Here is a 16383-nt window from a genome sequence, read left to right as displayed (position 1 = left end):
ATGCTTCACTTCAGAATTGTTGTTAATATTAATCATTTCAATACATGGATCTTTAGCAGAAATGTATTAAATTTAGGTTAGTGTCTATCACATTTTCTTGATGTGAAAACTGGATTTGAAGATTTTACAGAATCAAATTCTGAGAGAGATAAATTTGTTTACTCAAATTACTTCTGGAAAGATAGCTGACAAAATATCCAGTCAACTTCTACAAATACTAAAAGTTAACAAAAGAACCTGGCAATTTGATAAATTATTACATAATTGAATTGTACAAAAAGACAGTTTAATTTATATTAATTTGCTACTGTGAATAAACTTGAGGTCATGTGGTGAGATTAGTTACAACCAACTCAAATACTTTCATGGAAGCCCAAATAGAAAATACTGTCTATTGTCCTATTTTTATTGTTTATCTTAAAATTCAACAAGCTGGTGCTGAAGCTTAGTATGTGTTTTACTTCATTTCATAGCAATCATTCTAGTTGTTTATTAGGATGGTTCAGAGCTAAAAGGGTCAACAAATACAGGCTGGGTAGTATTACTTGGGCTGTATTTGCAGCTTTGTTCATCAGCCTTGTACATATTCAGAGATTTAGAACCTTTAGTTTTTGCCAAGAGTGTTTCTAGTAAATTTGCAGGTGCCAGTGGTAATTTGTGAGAAAAATTACACCATATCATTTCATGCAGTTGCTGACAAAAGAATTTGAAAAAAATCCTTGTCAATTCTTTGAAAATTTCATTCATCATGATTTTCAGAAGTAGCTGTGTTCTCTGATCTGCAGTCTTTCTCTGTCATCAGAACACAGAAAATAACTGAAATAAATGGATTTTAATAGCACAACTGTCCAGAGTATCTAATTGTCATGCAAAAATGAGCATGTTTACAAAATGAAGTAAATCCAGAAAGCTTTTAGCAACAGAACATGGTTGCATTATATTCATTAGCATTTGAGGCCTTTTACTAGCCTAGTTTGGGACTTCTCTTCTTAACTACTTCCAGTGAAAGGTTTTTTCTCAGTGAATTTTGCTCTGTGCACAACTGGAATCTTGTTTGCATCCAACCTTTGTATACCCTTCAATTCCCACACCTAAATGTGGCTACAATAAACCAGAAAATTGACTTCCCCTTCAACAAGTTCAAGGTCTACCAGTGCTTCATAATGTAAATGGTGTTACAGTGATTGAGTAGATTGAATCTGTGAAGGGGCTGAATTAACCAGTGCTTGAACTGAGGCAGTGCCTGGTCCTCCAGTATTTTCCTTCTTACAGAGCTACATAGTTAATGTTTATTTGCCTGTTTAGGATGCCTAGAGAGCCCAGCCCAGCTGAAGCACAGCAGGGCTTTTCTCTTCCTCTCTTGTGAGGGTGTAGTTGGGTTACTGGTGGCTCTGTGCCTGGCACATGGCCCCAGCTCCAGTCCCCTGTACATAGGAGTCTCCTCCACTAGCCATGGGAAGGACTGGTTGCCTCTGTTTGTGTGTTTGAAAGTTGTGTCAAGTAGCTAATTTTTTATTTATTGAGATGCTAAAGTTAAGAATTACTTTAAGATAAGGCACTACTTTGTGTCAGATGTCAGCAAACCTAAGATACAAGCTTGCTTTTTTCCATGAATCAATCCATTTTTATTATTAATAATATATACAGAGAAGTGGTTTCCTAACCTAATTAGTATAGAGAACTTGCCCTGATGAAGTTGGCTTGGATGTTACTTATCTAATCAAGCCCAAAGTCATCTTTAATTGGTGCTATTTTTTTAGTATCCTTTCTTGTTCCCCAAGAGGTTGTCATTTACCACTTGTGGGCTCGTTTCCAACAGCACCCCATTAAAACTGAATTTCTGAAGTATGTACTTTTCATTAGATTTACTCAAAGATGTATTAAATAAAATTAGATTCAATGGTATTCTTGGCTCCTCATGTCAATAGGACTTCCTGGGGAATTAGACTGTAGCTCAGAGGTTGTATTTAACCATTACTTCTCAATATATGTGTTTGGCTACATGCTGACACTACCATTTACTTCTGCTTCCTAAATGACTTGGAGTATCGTGCTTGCCAAGTGCACTTGATGATTCTTTATCACCTTATTGTAAATTCTAACAGCCTTCTACTAGAAATTTAAACCCAAAATGCTTCAAGTATTGGGCAATCTGACAGACAAAACCTGCCAGATTATAGTGAAACACGCTCCAGATGTGTGCAGGTTTGTATCTGTAGAAGAGCTGCATGTTGGCAATTAAAATTTTCCAGAGTCAGTCCCTGGTATGGGACACGAGGAGTAGAGTGAGACTGTGAAACTGGAAATTCAGGCATCAAGCCCTACCTTGTGTGTGTTTCTTACTTAGCTTTATAAAGCAGGGGATAAACAGACTGTCTTGAAGACACAAAATAACATGGGGCAAGAGGCCCTTGTTGACAGGAGGTATGCAAAGATACTATTTCTTGATGTGGGTGATGCATTTGTTCATGGGGCAGAATTAAAAGCAAGGTGCTTTTCTGTAGAGTAAGAACCCAGAATAAATAGATGAGGAAAGAGAAGAAACAAGGCATTTATACAACCTAAACCATAAAATTGTCAATTATACTTTTCTGGCTAAATGCCTACTGATATAGGAGCATTTCAGCAGAGTTTTTCTTCTTGAGTTTTGTCAGGCTGTGTTGTAAAGCCCTCACATAGAAAGGTAGTAGTTTTGTCTCTTCAGGAAGTTGTAACAGTCAAGTGAAGAAGGCTGTTGAATGGAGATCTGATTTGAGTTCAGAGCTGACTGTTGTCTATTAGCAACAGAGAAATGTCTATGTGAAAGCCAAAGATGAGGAGAGGGTCCTCTGCTGAAGGATAGTTTCAGTATTGGTTTGGTTTATTTGCACTTGTAGTGTTGGCAAATGACTTAGTTCCTAGACGCAACCATATAAAAAATTGCATCATGAGGCTTAAAAGTTCCCTAGTGCTGTGGCCTCTGGTTTTGCACCAGCTGCCAGAGATGGCTGTTCTTCAGATGAGGTTTTTTTTCTCCCTTTATATTTGTGTAGGAGCTTAATGTTCGTCAAGTGACATTATCTACTAACAAAGACAAGTACGGTGTCCGGCTGAGAGCAGAGCCAGATCACATGGTGCTTGGGAAGCGCTTGAAAGGTGCATTCAAGCTGGTCATGGCTGCCATCAAAGAGCTGAAGAGTGAGCAGCTGGAGAAATTCCAGGAGACAGGTAGGTAGTGGTGCAAACCATTGAACGGTGGCAAGGTTGACCAAAGAAGAAGATTCAAAATCCTTTGGCTCCTCAGAAAAAAAATCAAGCAATTGCTGTTGAATTGTGCATATTAATCAAGCACTTGCAGGAACAGATGCAAAAGTATCCTGTGGGCTGAGGTGGCTGCATTAGAGGGAGTTGTGCTGCCTGTGGAGGTGCTTGTGTGAAACATCTGGATGTGGGTTAGTTCAGTGTTTTACTAGTGCTTTGCTGCTGTTTAATTGTATTGCAGATATACTGCATTTCATGTATTTGAAGTGTGATGCTAGTTTAAAGCTTTCTGAATTAGAGACTTTTTATTTTTTCACTCTTGATGGTAAGAGATGCTCTTCACCTGTTGGTTCTGCAGGCACCATTGTTGTAGAAGGGCATGAACTCCATGGGGAAGACCTTCGTCTCATGTATACCTTTGATCAGGTGGCAGGAGGGTCTGCCCAGTATGAGGCACATTCGGACGCCCAGGTATTTTGTTGCTTCTTTCTTTTTTTTTTTTTTTTAAATTTAATTAAGGGAAGAATTCCTCTAGAAGTCATATGAAAATGATGAGGTGAAAGCTGGAGTGGTGTTGTTTGTTCAGTTAGCTCAACAAATTCCAGGAGCCTATCTTTGGAATTTTGGAGGTGCTGCAAGTATTCTCTTTGACGTGGTATTTTGTAAGCGAGGAGCTCTATATAAATGTTCCAGAGTACCAGTGAGGTAATGGTACCTTCTTTTGAATTAATCACCTGTTCAACTGTTGCCTGTGTGTTACCTCAGGTTTTAGTTCTGCTAGATGTTACCCCAGACCAGTCCATGGTGGATGAAGGAGTTGCCCGAGAAGTGATTAATCGCATCCAGAAGCTTCGCAAAAAGGTTAGGAAGCAAACGTTTGGAGGAAGACATTTTAATTGACTTGTAAGAAATCTTTGGGCAATATGCAGCACAAACTGACCTTTTTAGTTAAACATGAAGCCATGTATCATTTACTTCTTATATATAGTTTTCTGATTGGACGTACATGATTACAAATTACTGTTTTGACTTTGAATTTCCATGTTATGCAGTAGCTAGAGTCGAAGATGTGTGGCTTGCTGGACATTGTCCTTAGTCAATGAACTAATTTGTTTGTTTCATTTACTGAGCCCCTCTTGTTTTCTATCTTCAACCACACAGCAGTGGTTCAGTCCCAGCTGGGCAGCTCTTAGCTGTTCTGTTCCATCTCAGTTCTAGGGCTGGGCTGGTGAGAGCTGAGACATTGAGCCTGGGACTGCTGAAAGAAACTAACTCTTGTCTCGGCAAATTGCAGGAGGCATTTCTGGCACGGGTTTGTATACCTACAGTAGCAGTTCTGCTCTAAATTGTTCTCATTATACACACAAATGATGCTGTCTGACCTTTAACTTGCAGCACTTTGAACCAGTGTAACTTCCTCCTCTCCACAATACTAATCCAGAAAGCCCTGCACTCCATTTTGTGCCAAGAAAGCCTGGTCACTGGCGAGGTGATGACAAGTCTAAAAAGCCTTTAATCTGGAGAGGACATGAAGTAATATTTAACTTGGTACAAAGAATTCTAAAGGTTTCAGAACCTGCAAGTTAAAAAAAACTCCACAGAACAAAAAAATCCCCCACCCCCTCATGCACATGCATATTGAAAGCATAGAATATGTTGTTCTATGATACATGTCGGGTTTCCCTACTGGACAAACTTGCTGGCAATACACTAGAATTTGTATCTTTCAGGTTTATTCCTGAAGAAATCTTGCAAGAGCTCTAAATATAAAGTGTAGAGAAAATTTCCACGGGACAGATTTTTGGGGATACCTGTACAGCTAAGACTGACAGAATCTTCAGTATAAGCATACATGAAAAATAACAAATTTTGTACCCAGATAGTTTTTTTTTTTTTTTATATAAAGAAACTATACAGATTTACATCTGTATAAAATAAAACCAGGAAGGAATGTGGCTATGCAAGAAAATTCTCTCATATGCTAAAGAAGTTACAAATTTACTTGTGTAATGACATAAATTCATAACTTATCCCACTTAAGTGAATATCAAAATACTTTGCCTAATAATTAATATGATGTTAACGTGCACTTATTCTTTCATTTCCACTCCTGTTTTAAAAGTGTGCATGTAATAAACATCAACAGATTCTGGATCCACAGTAAGTGTTGCAGAGGTGGCACTAAGGCAGTCATTATTTTTAGTAGATTTTAGAAAAAAAGTTCTCTTAGTGCTGCTAGCTTTTTTTCCTGGAAGCCATTTTCGTACTGAAGCTAACTTTGATATAATTCAGCATTAATAAGCACACCATTCAAAGGAATTTTTCTTTTCTGACATCCATTTTAGTATGTGAATAATGTGAAAACTTTTTTAAAGGTCTGGTCACTGTCTCCCAAAACAATTCCCAAGTGTCTTGGAGACTGTTGAGCGTTAAGAAAATGTCACTGATTGAGCAAGTGTTGAATAGAGAGCCAAGGCTTCATTTCAGGCTAACAGGATGTTTAAATGCTAGTAAACTTCTTGGCCTTAAAAAAGCTTTTTAATAAATCTGGTAGGCTTTCAGCTCTCTGAGGGGGATGTGTTGGTAAAGGAACTGGAAAGTGAGACATGGAGAGGAAGGTGAACTTTTTGCTTCTAATCAGGAAAACCATGTTTCTTTCAAGCCTCTTCTGACAAAAGAGTTGTTTTATTCTAAAATTTTGTGGAAACTTTTCCCACATATCTGATAAATATCTTTCCTAAGATATTTCTAATTTAATTTAAGAGCCATCCTCCTCTCAGTTGGTAGATGTGAAAGTCATCTTCTGTCATTAACAGTAGATTTGGTGTATCCTACAGCGAAACCTGGTTCCTACTGATGAGATCACAGTGTACTACAGATCACACCCTGAAGGGGACTACCTGGATACTGTTATTAAGGAACACATGGATTTCATTTTTGCAACAATAAAGGCTGCCCTGAAGCCTTACCCGGTGCCTACCTCAAAAGAAATTCTCATCCAGGAAACAACTCAAGTAAGAAGGAAAAAGCATTGACTGCATAGTTCATTTTCTTACCTGCTTTTCATTGAACAAAGTGCTTCATTTATGGAAAAATTGTATGTCAATATTTATTTGTGGGGTGTAGTGGATATTTTATAAATGTCCATATTGGTTCTTTCAGTTTAAAAAAAAATAATAATAATAATTGATTCTGTATATGTAGTATTTTTGAAAGTGAAGCTGCTTGGTTACCAAAATAAATACCTTAGGTAGTTGTTTATGTAACCCTGATAAACACAGTTATTTGTACTTGGGTAAGTGCTTTGTTCAGACAGCAAAAATATTGTTGCTCTGATTTCTTTTAGCTAATTGTATTAGAAATGTTCCCCTTGAAGGCTAAATTTTGCCTTTTGGCTTAAGACCAACTGCAGTTAATGTTTGTGGATGCTTGTTTTTTCTCCCCCGTGTTACTGAAGTTCAGTCTCCTGTAACAATGCAGTTTTGGAGATTGTTTATTCTTTCAGCAGCAAATTTCAACTGTTTACTCTTTCCTTTGTTTTCTTTGGTTGTTTCTTTTGAGATGTTTTAAGAAGACTTTTGCCATGGCTTTATGCAACTTACTGTGTTCAAAAGGCATTCCTAGGAGAATTTTGGATGAGATGTTCTTCAATCTAAATGCCATGCTAGTCCAGAAAGAGAAAAACTTAGGATATATCAAAATTTGACTTACAGAATGGCTTGAGGGTCTGAGAAGAGCTGGAAGGAAAGTTCAGATTTTATCCTCCCAACAGTACGTGTAAAGGAAATGCTTTATACTTGATAATAACCCTTCTCAAATTGTACAGATTTGAAACCAAGCTCTGTTTGGCCTTTTTCAAAACTATCAGTTTAGTGGCAGAGGGGAGAAAACATTGGTTTGATCTACTGACAAACATAGAAAATACTGTGGTTGAGAAATTGGTAGAGATATTTTGCTGTTTCTTCTAAGTATTTCTTTGATTGGTGTACTGTTGATGAACAGTTTGATGTAAAGTCAACATCAAAATTGAATTAGAATGTAAAAGCAGCTGGAAGAAAGAACATACAGTGCTGGGAAACACTTGTCTGCCTGCCTCTGGAATTGCCTAATGCATCAGCTTTAACACTGGTCGCTGTGTGTTCCCGTGGCAGCTTTTGTGCCTGTGCACATGTGGCTCCCCCCTTGCTCTTATTTTTCTGTTTTCTAAATCTTAATTTAGCAGATGCTAGTAAAGAAAAACGTTGTGGAAAGCTGAAAGATTTATCGGGTCAGTTTTAAATAATGTTGTCTATGTTAAGATGAGCTTTTGCCCTGACAGAAGGTGCTGGTTATTATGGATATAATTGATAGCTGTTGTCAGGATGTCAGCAAAAAGCAGACATCCCTTCAGGTTTGGAAATGATGAGCTGGTATGTAAACCAGAGATAGGAGGGTTTGTGGCTATGTGTTTGCATGAATGTCAGATTTTAGCCTGTGAAAACCTAAGCAATTACAGCTGAAATGAGACTACACATGACAGACAGCTCTGTGTGGCTGTTGGAATTGATGACTAATTTTGTAGAACTGCAATCATCTTGTAAGGGCCATAGAGCTGAGGGTGCCTCCCTGCCAGCTTAAAATCTTGGCCACGGGGGTTTTTTACAAACAAAAACATCAGCAGGGAGCTCAGGGACCTACTGCAAGTTCTGTGTACCAAAGCTGTACAGGTTGCATATGGTACACGGGGGCAAAGAAGAGCTCTGTAACTAAACACTGAGTTGTTTGTTAGCTGTTTACTTCAAGGAGACTCAAGTCAGTACCAGGTGCCTTCCTGCAGAGTTCATGGGTGGTCTGTGCCACATGAGTTGCCTTCTGCACATGTAGAGGGTTATTGTCCTTACAGACTTGCTGGGTTTCTAAATTGTTAGTCCCAGATGTAGACTTAAAAATTGAGGTTCCAGAGAGGATCAGGTGAAAGATTTTAGTGCAACTGTCAAGTTTTCCTTAGAAGTTGCACTTCACGTGGAGATGGATTGCTGGGGACAGTTGTTTGTTCTGCTGCAACCAGTCTGTCACATTAGGAGCAGTGAATAAAAATATCTGAAATGAAAAAGCCCTTCTTCAGAAATGCTTTCAGTGTCTAAGTTTGGCCCTTCGTGAAGAGCTAAGGGTAGCTGCAGCTGTGTGCAGTGAATTTGTTGGTTGGTGCATCAGACATGGCTGTGGTCAGTTGTCTTCTTTTGTCATAACTGCACTGCATTTTGTACAAGCAGCTTCAGGCATAAAGACTATGAAGATATGAATTCAAATTGAATTATGCATCAACTGTCTCGTGTCAGTAGGGGCTGATAAGCAGCATGGACATGGAAAGTCCTGTAGAGTGACCATTACACACTTTCAGATCTAATGCAAGTTAAAAGAATGAAGTAATTCCACATGTGAGTTAAGAAGTCAAGTCAACTGTGACAGGATCATTGCACCAAGTATCTGGAAGTTACTAAAAGGAATAACAGAAGCCTGCATGATGTTGAATATATATGAAGACTGGGACAAAAAATGAAAGGCACTCTGTTTTTTCTACAAGTATTTTGATTATATTCAGGGTCAGTGTATCTGTGAAATTATCCTGGATTGGTGTTTTTATTCAAGGCCTTGACTATGAAATCCTCAGACTTGCTCTGAGAAAGAAAAACAAAACCAAAAAGAATTAGCAGTTGCTCGGAAAATACTGTGAAGGAAAAGCAGCTACTTGGAAAATGAATTTTTAATTTCAAGTAGAATTTGGTGAACACAAAACGAGATTTGCTGCTTCCTAAGTGACTCTCCCTAATTTGCAAAGGGAGCTCAGCAAAGAGTGGCACTTCCAGGTCTGTTCACCCTTTGGAATGTGACTTTTCCAAAGACTGCCTCTAAATTTATATATATTTGGCTGAAATGGCCACTTAGTCTCAGTTGTTCATCTAAGTGATTTCTATGTGATACTTGTTTAATTACAGATTTTAATCAAGAAATAATTTAGGGTGTGATTCCTGTGGAAAATTGGTGTAAATGCAGGAGTAATTCCAGCCTGTACTTAGTTCAGGGAGAGACCTATGCTTGAAAAAGCAGAGCCTTAAAGCTGTGGTTTAAGGCTTCTACAAAACAAAGTGTTTCTGTGGTGTTGCTGCAGATTCTCATGCCTCTTCATCCTGTCTCTCATTTGCAAAGGAAGACACTCGTTCCAGTTCTCGTTAGTTTGAATTTTAAATCAGTTCCCCAGTTGCTAGTGGGGAGATATTCACGAAGGCTGAGTTGATAGCAAGACATTTACTACTCTGGTGTTCTCATTTGCCCCTGGGAGACAGATGAAGGCTTCTTCAGACAGTCACTGAGAGCAGGGTCCTGTTTTCAGGTGCTCTGAATTACCTCATTACCTTTGGGAGAGTCTTTCTCTTCAGTATGTTCACTTTGGGATTATATTTCAGAAGGTTGCCATCACTACTCATCAGTTGTGAAAATCAGGCTGTTTATTCCACTTTGTTTTCCTTATGTGTTAAATGCTGCTGTATCTTTGACATATATTAAAGCCAAATGACTATTTGATGGACTCTGAAGGAAAGTTTGGCAAAAGTTGCCATTTAATTTTAAGTCACGTTTAGTATAATAAGACAAAATCTTAACATTTATTTAAGGGCAGTATTTTGTTGTATTTGTTTAATAAAGCAATATTAAAGTAGTCATAATGTTCCTCTTCCTTCAGCTGAAGGGATCAGAGCTAGAAATTACACTCGTCAGAGGTGGTTTGTGTCAGTGTGTTGGTCCAGCCTGTGCCTACGTCAACCTCAAAGTCTGTGTCAATGGGACAGAGCAAGGTAGGAATGTTCTGGGTTTGATTTGTCACTGGTGATGTTAAAAGAGTGTTTGGAAAATGGTGTGATGAATGTGGGAGCCACAAATTGGTTTGAAAGATGGTGCAAACTGCCTTCCAGTGGTAGCTTTAAATAATTGAAAGTAAGTTTATTGAAACCAACAGCGTATACTGTCCATGCTCTCTTCTGATGTGCACCTGAAGTATATTTCTTAGGAAGAAATTCTGTAGTGTGGGGGTGGTGAGACACTGGCTTCCCAAAGGAAGCTGTGGCTGCCCCTACCTGGAAGTGTTCAAGGGCAGGTTGGATGGGGCTTGGAGCAACCTGGGCTGGTGGGAGGTGTCCCTGCCCATGCAGGGGGGTTGGAATTAGATGATCTTTAAGGTCCCTTCCAAACCAAACCATTCTCTGATGATTCTATCATATGTAGGTGTACACATGCATATTCTGCAGAAGGTTTGTGAGTATGTCTGGAGGTGCCCACACTCTGTGGACATTCAGCCACACTTTGTGTGCACCTTGAGAAGTCTGAATTCTTGGTGTAGCACTGCAGTTGTAGGTGATGCCTTTCTGGGAGGGGATCCTGGTTTTGAAAACTTAGGTGTTCAGTATGGAGCTGAAAAGGATACTTAAGCTAGAGAACATAATGACTGTGTCTTGGATAATCAAAAGCTGTGTACAGTGCTGTTGTTAAAAGTGTAACAAGGTTCAGTTAATGTATTAAAAGGGGATAAAACTAAATGCACTCTCTGGAATTTTTTTCCTACGTTTGCTTACAGTTTGTCTGTCAAAGTGAGTGTGCCTTGTTTAACATAGTTGCAAAGCTACTTACTGAATAATAATTAACATAGCTATGTAAGCTGGTGAACATCTCACAGGGCACACAGTCTGGCAGTTTTTAATCAGTATAATACTGGATTATATTTCATTAACATAAAAATGTGACTGCTTTGCTAATAAAAACAAATATAACTTCTGTGCTCTAAATCTGAAGTACACTTGAGTGAGTTTCCCTGTTCTTTCCTCTTTCCCTTTCTTTCTAAAAAAAATTCTGGAAGATGCAGTGTTGCCAGGTTGAACTTAGCTTAGAAACTCCCTGAAAGGAATTAGAAAAAGTGATTATAAAATCCTTGAAATTTGCATGTTGCTTCCAAACTGCATTTTAATTTCTTCGTTTTGGTTTTAGATGGTGTATTGCTGCTGGAAAATCCAAAAGGAGATAATACTTTGAACTTCACTGGACTTGTAGATGCTGTCTCCTGCATTTTTGGTCTTAAAAATAGAAAACTGACAGTTTTTAATGGAAAAACAGGTAAATGGAGTATGACAAGGAAAACTGGAAGTCTTCCTAGCAGCAGTTAGGGGATATTTACTGTATATTTTTCATATATATATATACACAAAATTGACAAGAAAATGCATAAGGGTATATTCTATTTTCTAGTACTTAGTTTCTGAGACACTTTGCAATAACATCAAAATGTTTCCAAAAGCTGCTGCTAAATGATGCTCATCTCTTCTGTTACCTTATTGCCATTGCAGTTCTCATCAGGACAAAATCTGATTTATTTCAGAGGGTGTTTCCATTGGGTCTAGGCAGTGCTCTATATTGATGGCAACCTGCCAGCAGCTTCTGCTTGCTTTTTTATACCCTAATGCCTGGGTAGGCAGAGTGAGAATTAAAACTGAATGCAAACTGCTGTCTGTAGAGGAAAGAAAAAAAGTTGCTTTTCACCCTAAAGAAGCTTGAGGATCTCTGCATTTCTTCTTTTTAGAGAAACCCATGGAATATTTCTGCGGCTTGAACTCAGCCTCTTTAAGGCCTGAGAATATAAAACACTGTAGATGGATTATATAGAGGTTTGTTCATTACAAAGATAATATACAAAAATGCAAGAATGGTACTGGAGCAGCTACAGAAACTTCTGGTGGTGTGTTTTCATCCAAATCTTGCTGAAGCAGTGTCTAGGAGGGGGATCCTTTAATTGGCTGCTGTGGAAGGCTGCTTTGGGGTGCCCACAGGGCTGGTAAGGATCACCAGTTCATGTCTACTTGAGACATCAGAAGGTGAACAGTCTCACTTGAGTCAGAGATGGTAACAGTGACATGACAATCTTCAGCTTTGTCACTTGTCTGCTCCTGACAGGTTTTCTAGCAGAATGTTTGGGGGGGGTTCATACCAGCTGTAATGTTTTCATCCTTTGCTGTGATAAAACCTTTTCCCAAGTTGTGCTCGGCTGGACTGAACAGTTCTGTCACACAAAGGGATTGTTCTTGGCTTTCAGTTATAGGTGATATATAGGAAATTCTGAATCCCTCAGTATCTTCCTCAAGTTTCAGTTATATTTTAAAGGAGAAATAGTTTTCCTTGAAATAATTTTCCCAGTATTTAGTGACATACTTCATAGAAGTACATGCCTACAGAGGTCAGTATGTGCTATTACAATTCATGACGGTACAATTATTACAATTAATTCAGTACAATTGTAAAGAGGTGACCTGGAAAAGGCCAAGAAGAGTTGGGAACCTCTTGTCTCAAAAAGACTGTAAGCAGTTTGACTCCTTATTTGATAAGGTTTGTTTTTTGCCATTAACAGGACAAAAGGATGCAGCATCTAATGCTGAATTCCTAAAGGAAGCGGTGAGGAAAATCTAGACTTTCCCTCTTCCTCAAAGTTTCTTTCCTGCACTAGTGCCAAATGCTTTATTTCTTTCCTTTCCCTGTTGTTTGTGCTGTGTAGGTATCATCTGGGGACTTCCCATCATGGTGTGCTGGTTTTAAACTTTCACTCTTTGTAAGTGGTCTGGGCAGAGTGGATTTGTTTCCCTGCCTGCTTATTAACATGAAAATTCCCTTGGAAAAATTACATTATCAAAATCACATTTGTTACAGTTTGGCAGAGATCTGGAATAAGTATTGATCAGCAGAAGGTAAGACTCCTGAAGAGTCAGGGTTGAAGGCACGTTGAAAGAAAGTAACTCTTAATGATGTTAGAGAACAGACCCAGAATCCCTGATGCTCAGTTCAGGTGCAGTCCTTTGGCTTTGTCTGCCCAACATTTGCACAGGTGATTTTAACTGTGGCCTAATGGTGGCTCTAGGACCTCTTTAGGGGCAGCCTAATGGTGGCTCCAGGATCTCTTTAGGTAAGGCTGGGGTTGTATCAGCTGCTCTGAAAGGAGCTGCAAAGAAAGGTCGTGCACTCCAGACAAATTGTTGCTGAATCGTTCCCATGTGTGTTAATAAAATTGTGACCCAGTAAAACCACATTTCTGGCTCCTTATTTTCCTTCCTGTGGTTTTTAGGGCTGTCCACTTCACTTGCAGTAATTTATTATCTTGTTTTCTAATTGTAATGAAGATTTACTTAGGGCTGCATAATGGCACAAAACCAGGCAGTTCTTGTATTAAGGCAGGCTAAAATATGTCATGTCTCTGCTTTTCAGAGCAACATTGAAATAATGGGATAAACATTTCCTCCCCAACAGTGTATCAATGTATTTTGAGTAACTCCAAAGGACTGAGCAAGGCTCTGGGATTTGTCCTTATCTTCAGAGACTGGGAATAGAATTTGTCTCTCCTTAAAATGATTTTTCTTAATTTAAGAAAAGAAGCTAGGCTCAAGTTAGATGGTGAAAACAGTTGTCTGTGGCTTTCTTTTTGCTCTGTGTTGCTGGCAAGTTGGAAACTTTCTAAACTTCCAATTGGGAATGCTTTTTGAGTTGCACTTGGCTTTCATGGAAGTAGCCCATATTGAAAAAGACCTATTTAAAAAGAGAGAAATAATTTCTTTATGAGACTAAATGAAGTTGTAAATCATGTTAGGATTAAAAAGAAGGGGAGGGAAAGGTGAGGCAAAAATCCCCCTACAAACTGCTTAGTCTACATTTTATTTAATCTTTATGATTTTCAGATGGCTGTTTTTTTTTTTTTGCAGCTCTATTCTTAGCACTGTTTTCTGAACAAGAGTACAAAAGGATTTTTTTCATCTTTAATTTTTAAAAGGCCATGAGGCTTTTAGGTACCTTAGACGAGTATTAGCACTTAAATCTCAGCTGCAGGGAGAACTGCCTTTAAAAGTGATTTTAATATTGATGAGCACTTATAGTGCTTGTTTTCAAGTGTATTATTAGATACGAAAAAATTATCCTTTTTTTTTTTTCTTTTCCTTGCTCTTATTATTATTAGAGGGTTAGATGAGCTGAGTCTGTTGACAGCACTGTACATGGACTCTTCCTTGTGGAAATGTCAGCAGTCCTGTCATGCAAACTGCTGGATTTGTTAAATGCAGGGATCACTGTTGCTCCTGGCCCTATTGCCCTGGTGGATCTGCACAGATCCCAGCAGCTGGGTCATGTCAGACTGGAAGTTCCTGGAGCTGCACCATGTCTTGCTCCTCAAAGCACCCTGCTCCCTGCTGCTCTCTCCTGCCCATCACCTAGTAATTGGATGTCAACAGCAAGCAGTGCTGCCTTAGGGTTTTGCTAGGGAAGACCTGCAGCTGACTCCTCCCTTTCTGTAGGGTGAAGCTGTTGATTCCTCTCCACTGGTTCATTTAGTTACTTTCTTGCTATCCTGTAAGGAAAACCAAAAGTGATGCTTTTTGGGTGGCTGGCAGATGGTCACCATCGTCATATCCATTCTTGAAAACTCAGTTTTAGAAGCAACAGTAAAGTTTTGCCTTTTTCTTTAAAGCTTTATATATATATACACATTTATTTTTAAAAGATAGCATTTTATAATTTTAGATGCAGCCTGAGGGCAGATAGGGGAAACCTTCATCCTCATAAGCCTTCCACAGTGCATCATGCTTTGGTATTCTGTGGCAGGTAGTGCAATTTTGTAAGCTTGTAGCTCCTGATTATTTTGTCACCCATTTTGTTGCTTTGGTTTTGGGGTTGGTTTTGTGTTGGGCTTTTTTAATTTTTAAGTTTACAAACATCCTTGGAAAAAGGAGTGGCTCTTCTGCCTCCTCAAAATTCATTCACCTCGACTGATGGAAAATAAGCTTTGTGAAGCTTAAGGCTCAGTGACAGGCGAGTAGGGCTGATAGGGGGTGAAAACCTGTTAGAAACAGGTGGCAGATGTGGCTGTTCTGTATGTACAGGCAGTGCACAATTCTTACAAGGAATTAAATTTATGCATTCTTCCTGGATTTGGTCTTCTGAGTTCTTTTGTAGCTGCAAAAGCTTTGTAGCAGAGTGATGGTCTTTCTCTGGATATTTCATATAGTGGCTATCAGCAGCTTTTTTTACCTCAGTGATAGGCAGCTGCTAGTGCAGGTAGTGCAGAATGCAGCCTTACATATTTCATTTGTATTACAGAAACCTCATTAGCTTCTCATCTGAGTGCTTTCAGGGTGCTGATATTACTTCTAAAATCCTTCGAGACATGGGTCCTAGTTTGGACCTGGTCTCCCACCATTTTCTAAATGTGCATGGCTGGAGTCAGCTGCTGAATCATCAGCTATTGTTGACGTGAAGCACAAATATGAATGTAGAGGGCATTATTCATGAGCTAACCAGCAGTGGTTTTACATCTGGAGTTTAATGAGGGGAATGTCCTGATGTTGCAGAGTAACACATCTGGTGCTGCTTCAGCAGGGGACATCGGGGTAGAGGCAAAGATCATAGGTCTTAATTTAATGAGGTACAAGTGGTTGGCTTTAGTGAGTAATTTCTTGCTTGGTTGAAGTTACTTATTTTTATTGCATAGGTAATCATGTCTTATATGCATAAGAAGTGGTAGGAGCTAATTCCCACAGCAGACAAAGTACTCTGTGTTGACAGGAAAACAACCAATTTCTGCACAAATTCCATGTTTCAAAACTGAGAAATACTCTTTCCTGAGCAAGGAATTGTGAGGAGGGAAACACTTCTGAAGTGGAATCAGTAGTTAGAAAGCCTCATTGTCAGCAAATGGAGTGAGAACTGAACCCCTGCTTCCCTATAATGGCCTGACTGGTCTCATTTTCTTTTTCAGAACTGATCAACAAAACTGACTTGCTTAGTCTCAGCGGAAAGACTCTACATGTGACAACAGGGTCAGCACCTGCTCTGATCAACTCTGCTGATGCTCTGCTCTGCCAGTATATCAACTTGCAGTTAATGAATGCAAAACCACAGGGTATGTAGGATACTGATCTCTCCTCATTTACAGGCTGAGCTTTTTGTGGTACAAGTTTTGGGCACCATCACTTATTGATTAAGATATATATGTATTTCTTCCTTGGTAGATGGTGATGTTCTTTATTTTTACCTAGTATGTGCTTTCTAATAAGCACAGTGTTTATGTTTAGCTTCCCTCCCTCTGTTCAG

At 39.0% G+C, this 16383-nt stretch overlaps 1 protein-coding gene across 2 annotated transcripts in view; it reads left to right on the top strand.

Moving 5' to 3' along the window:
• IARS1 (isoleucyl-tRNA synthetase 1) overlaps nucleotides 1-16383 on the top strand; it is a 103060-nt gene that overhangs the window by 81196 nt on the left and 5481 nt on the right. For both annotated transcript variants that reach the window (XM_051627497.1, XM_051627496.1), the window contains exons 27-33: nucleotides 3033-3207; nucleotides 3599-3711; nucleotides 4006-4101; nucleotides 6078-6254; nucleotides 9959-10070; nucleotides 11254-11379; nucleotides 16049-16192. In XM_051627497.1, coding sequence (XP_051483457.1) covers nucleotides 3033-3207; nucleotides 3599-3711; nucleotides 4006-4101; nucleotides 6078-6254; nucleotides 9959-10070; nucleotides 11254-11379; nucleotides 16049-16192 — 943 coding nt within the window. The remainder of the gene's footprint in view (nucleotides 1-3032; nucleotides 3208-3598; nucleotides 3712-4005; nucleotides 4102-6077; nucleotides 6255-9958; nucleotides 10071-11253; nucleotides 11380-16048; nucleotides 16193-16383) is intronic.

The sequence above is a fragment of the Apus apus genome, chromosome 9 (genome assembly GCF_020740795.1).
Source record: "Apus apus isolate bApuApu2 chromosome 9, bApuApu2.pri.cur, whole genome shotgun sequence".
Taxonomy (NCBI): Eukaryota; Metazoa; Chordata; class Aves; order Apodiformes; family Apodidae; genus Apus; species Apus apus.
The sequence above is the reverse complement of the archived record's forward strand: the minus strand, read 5'-3'. Positions and strand labels throughout refer to the sequence as shown.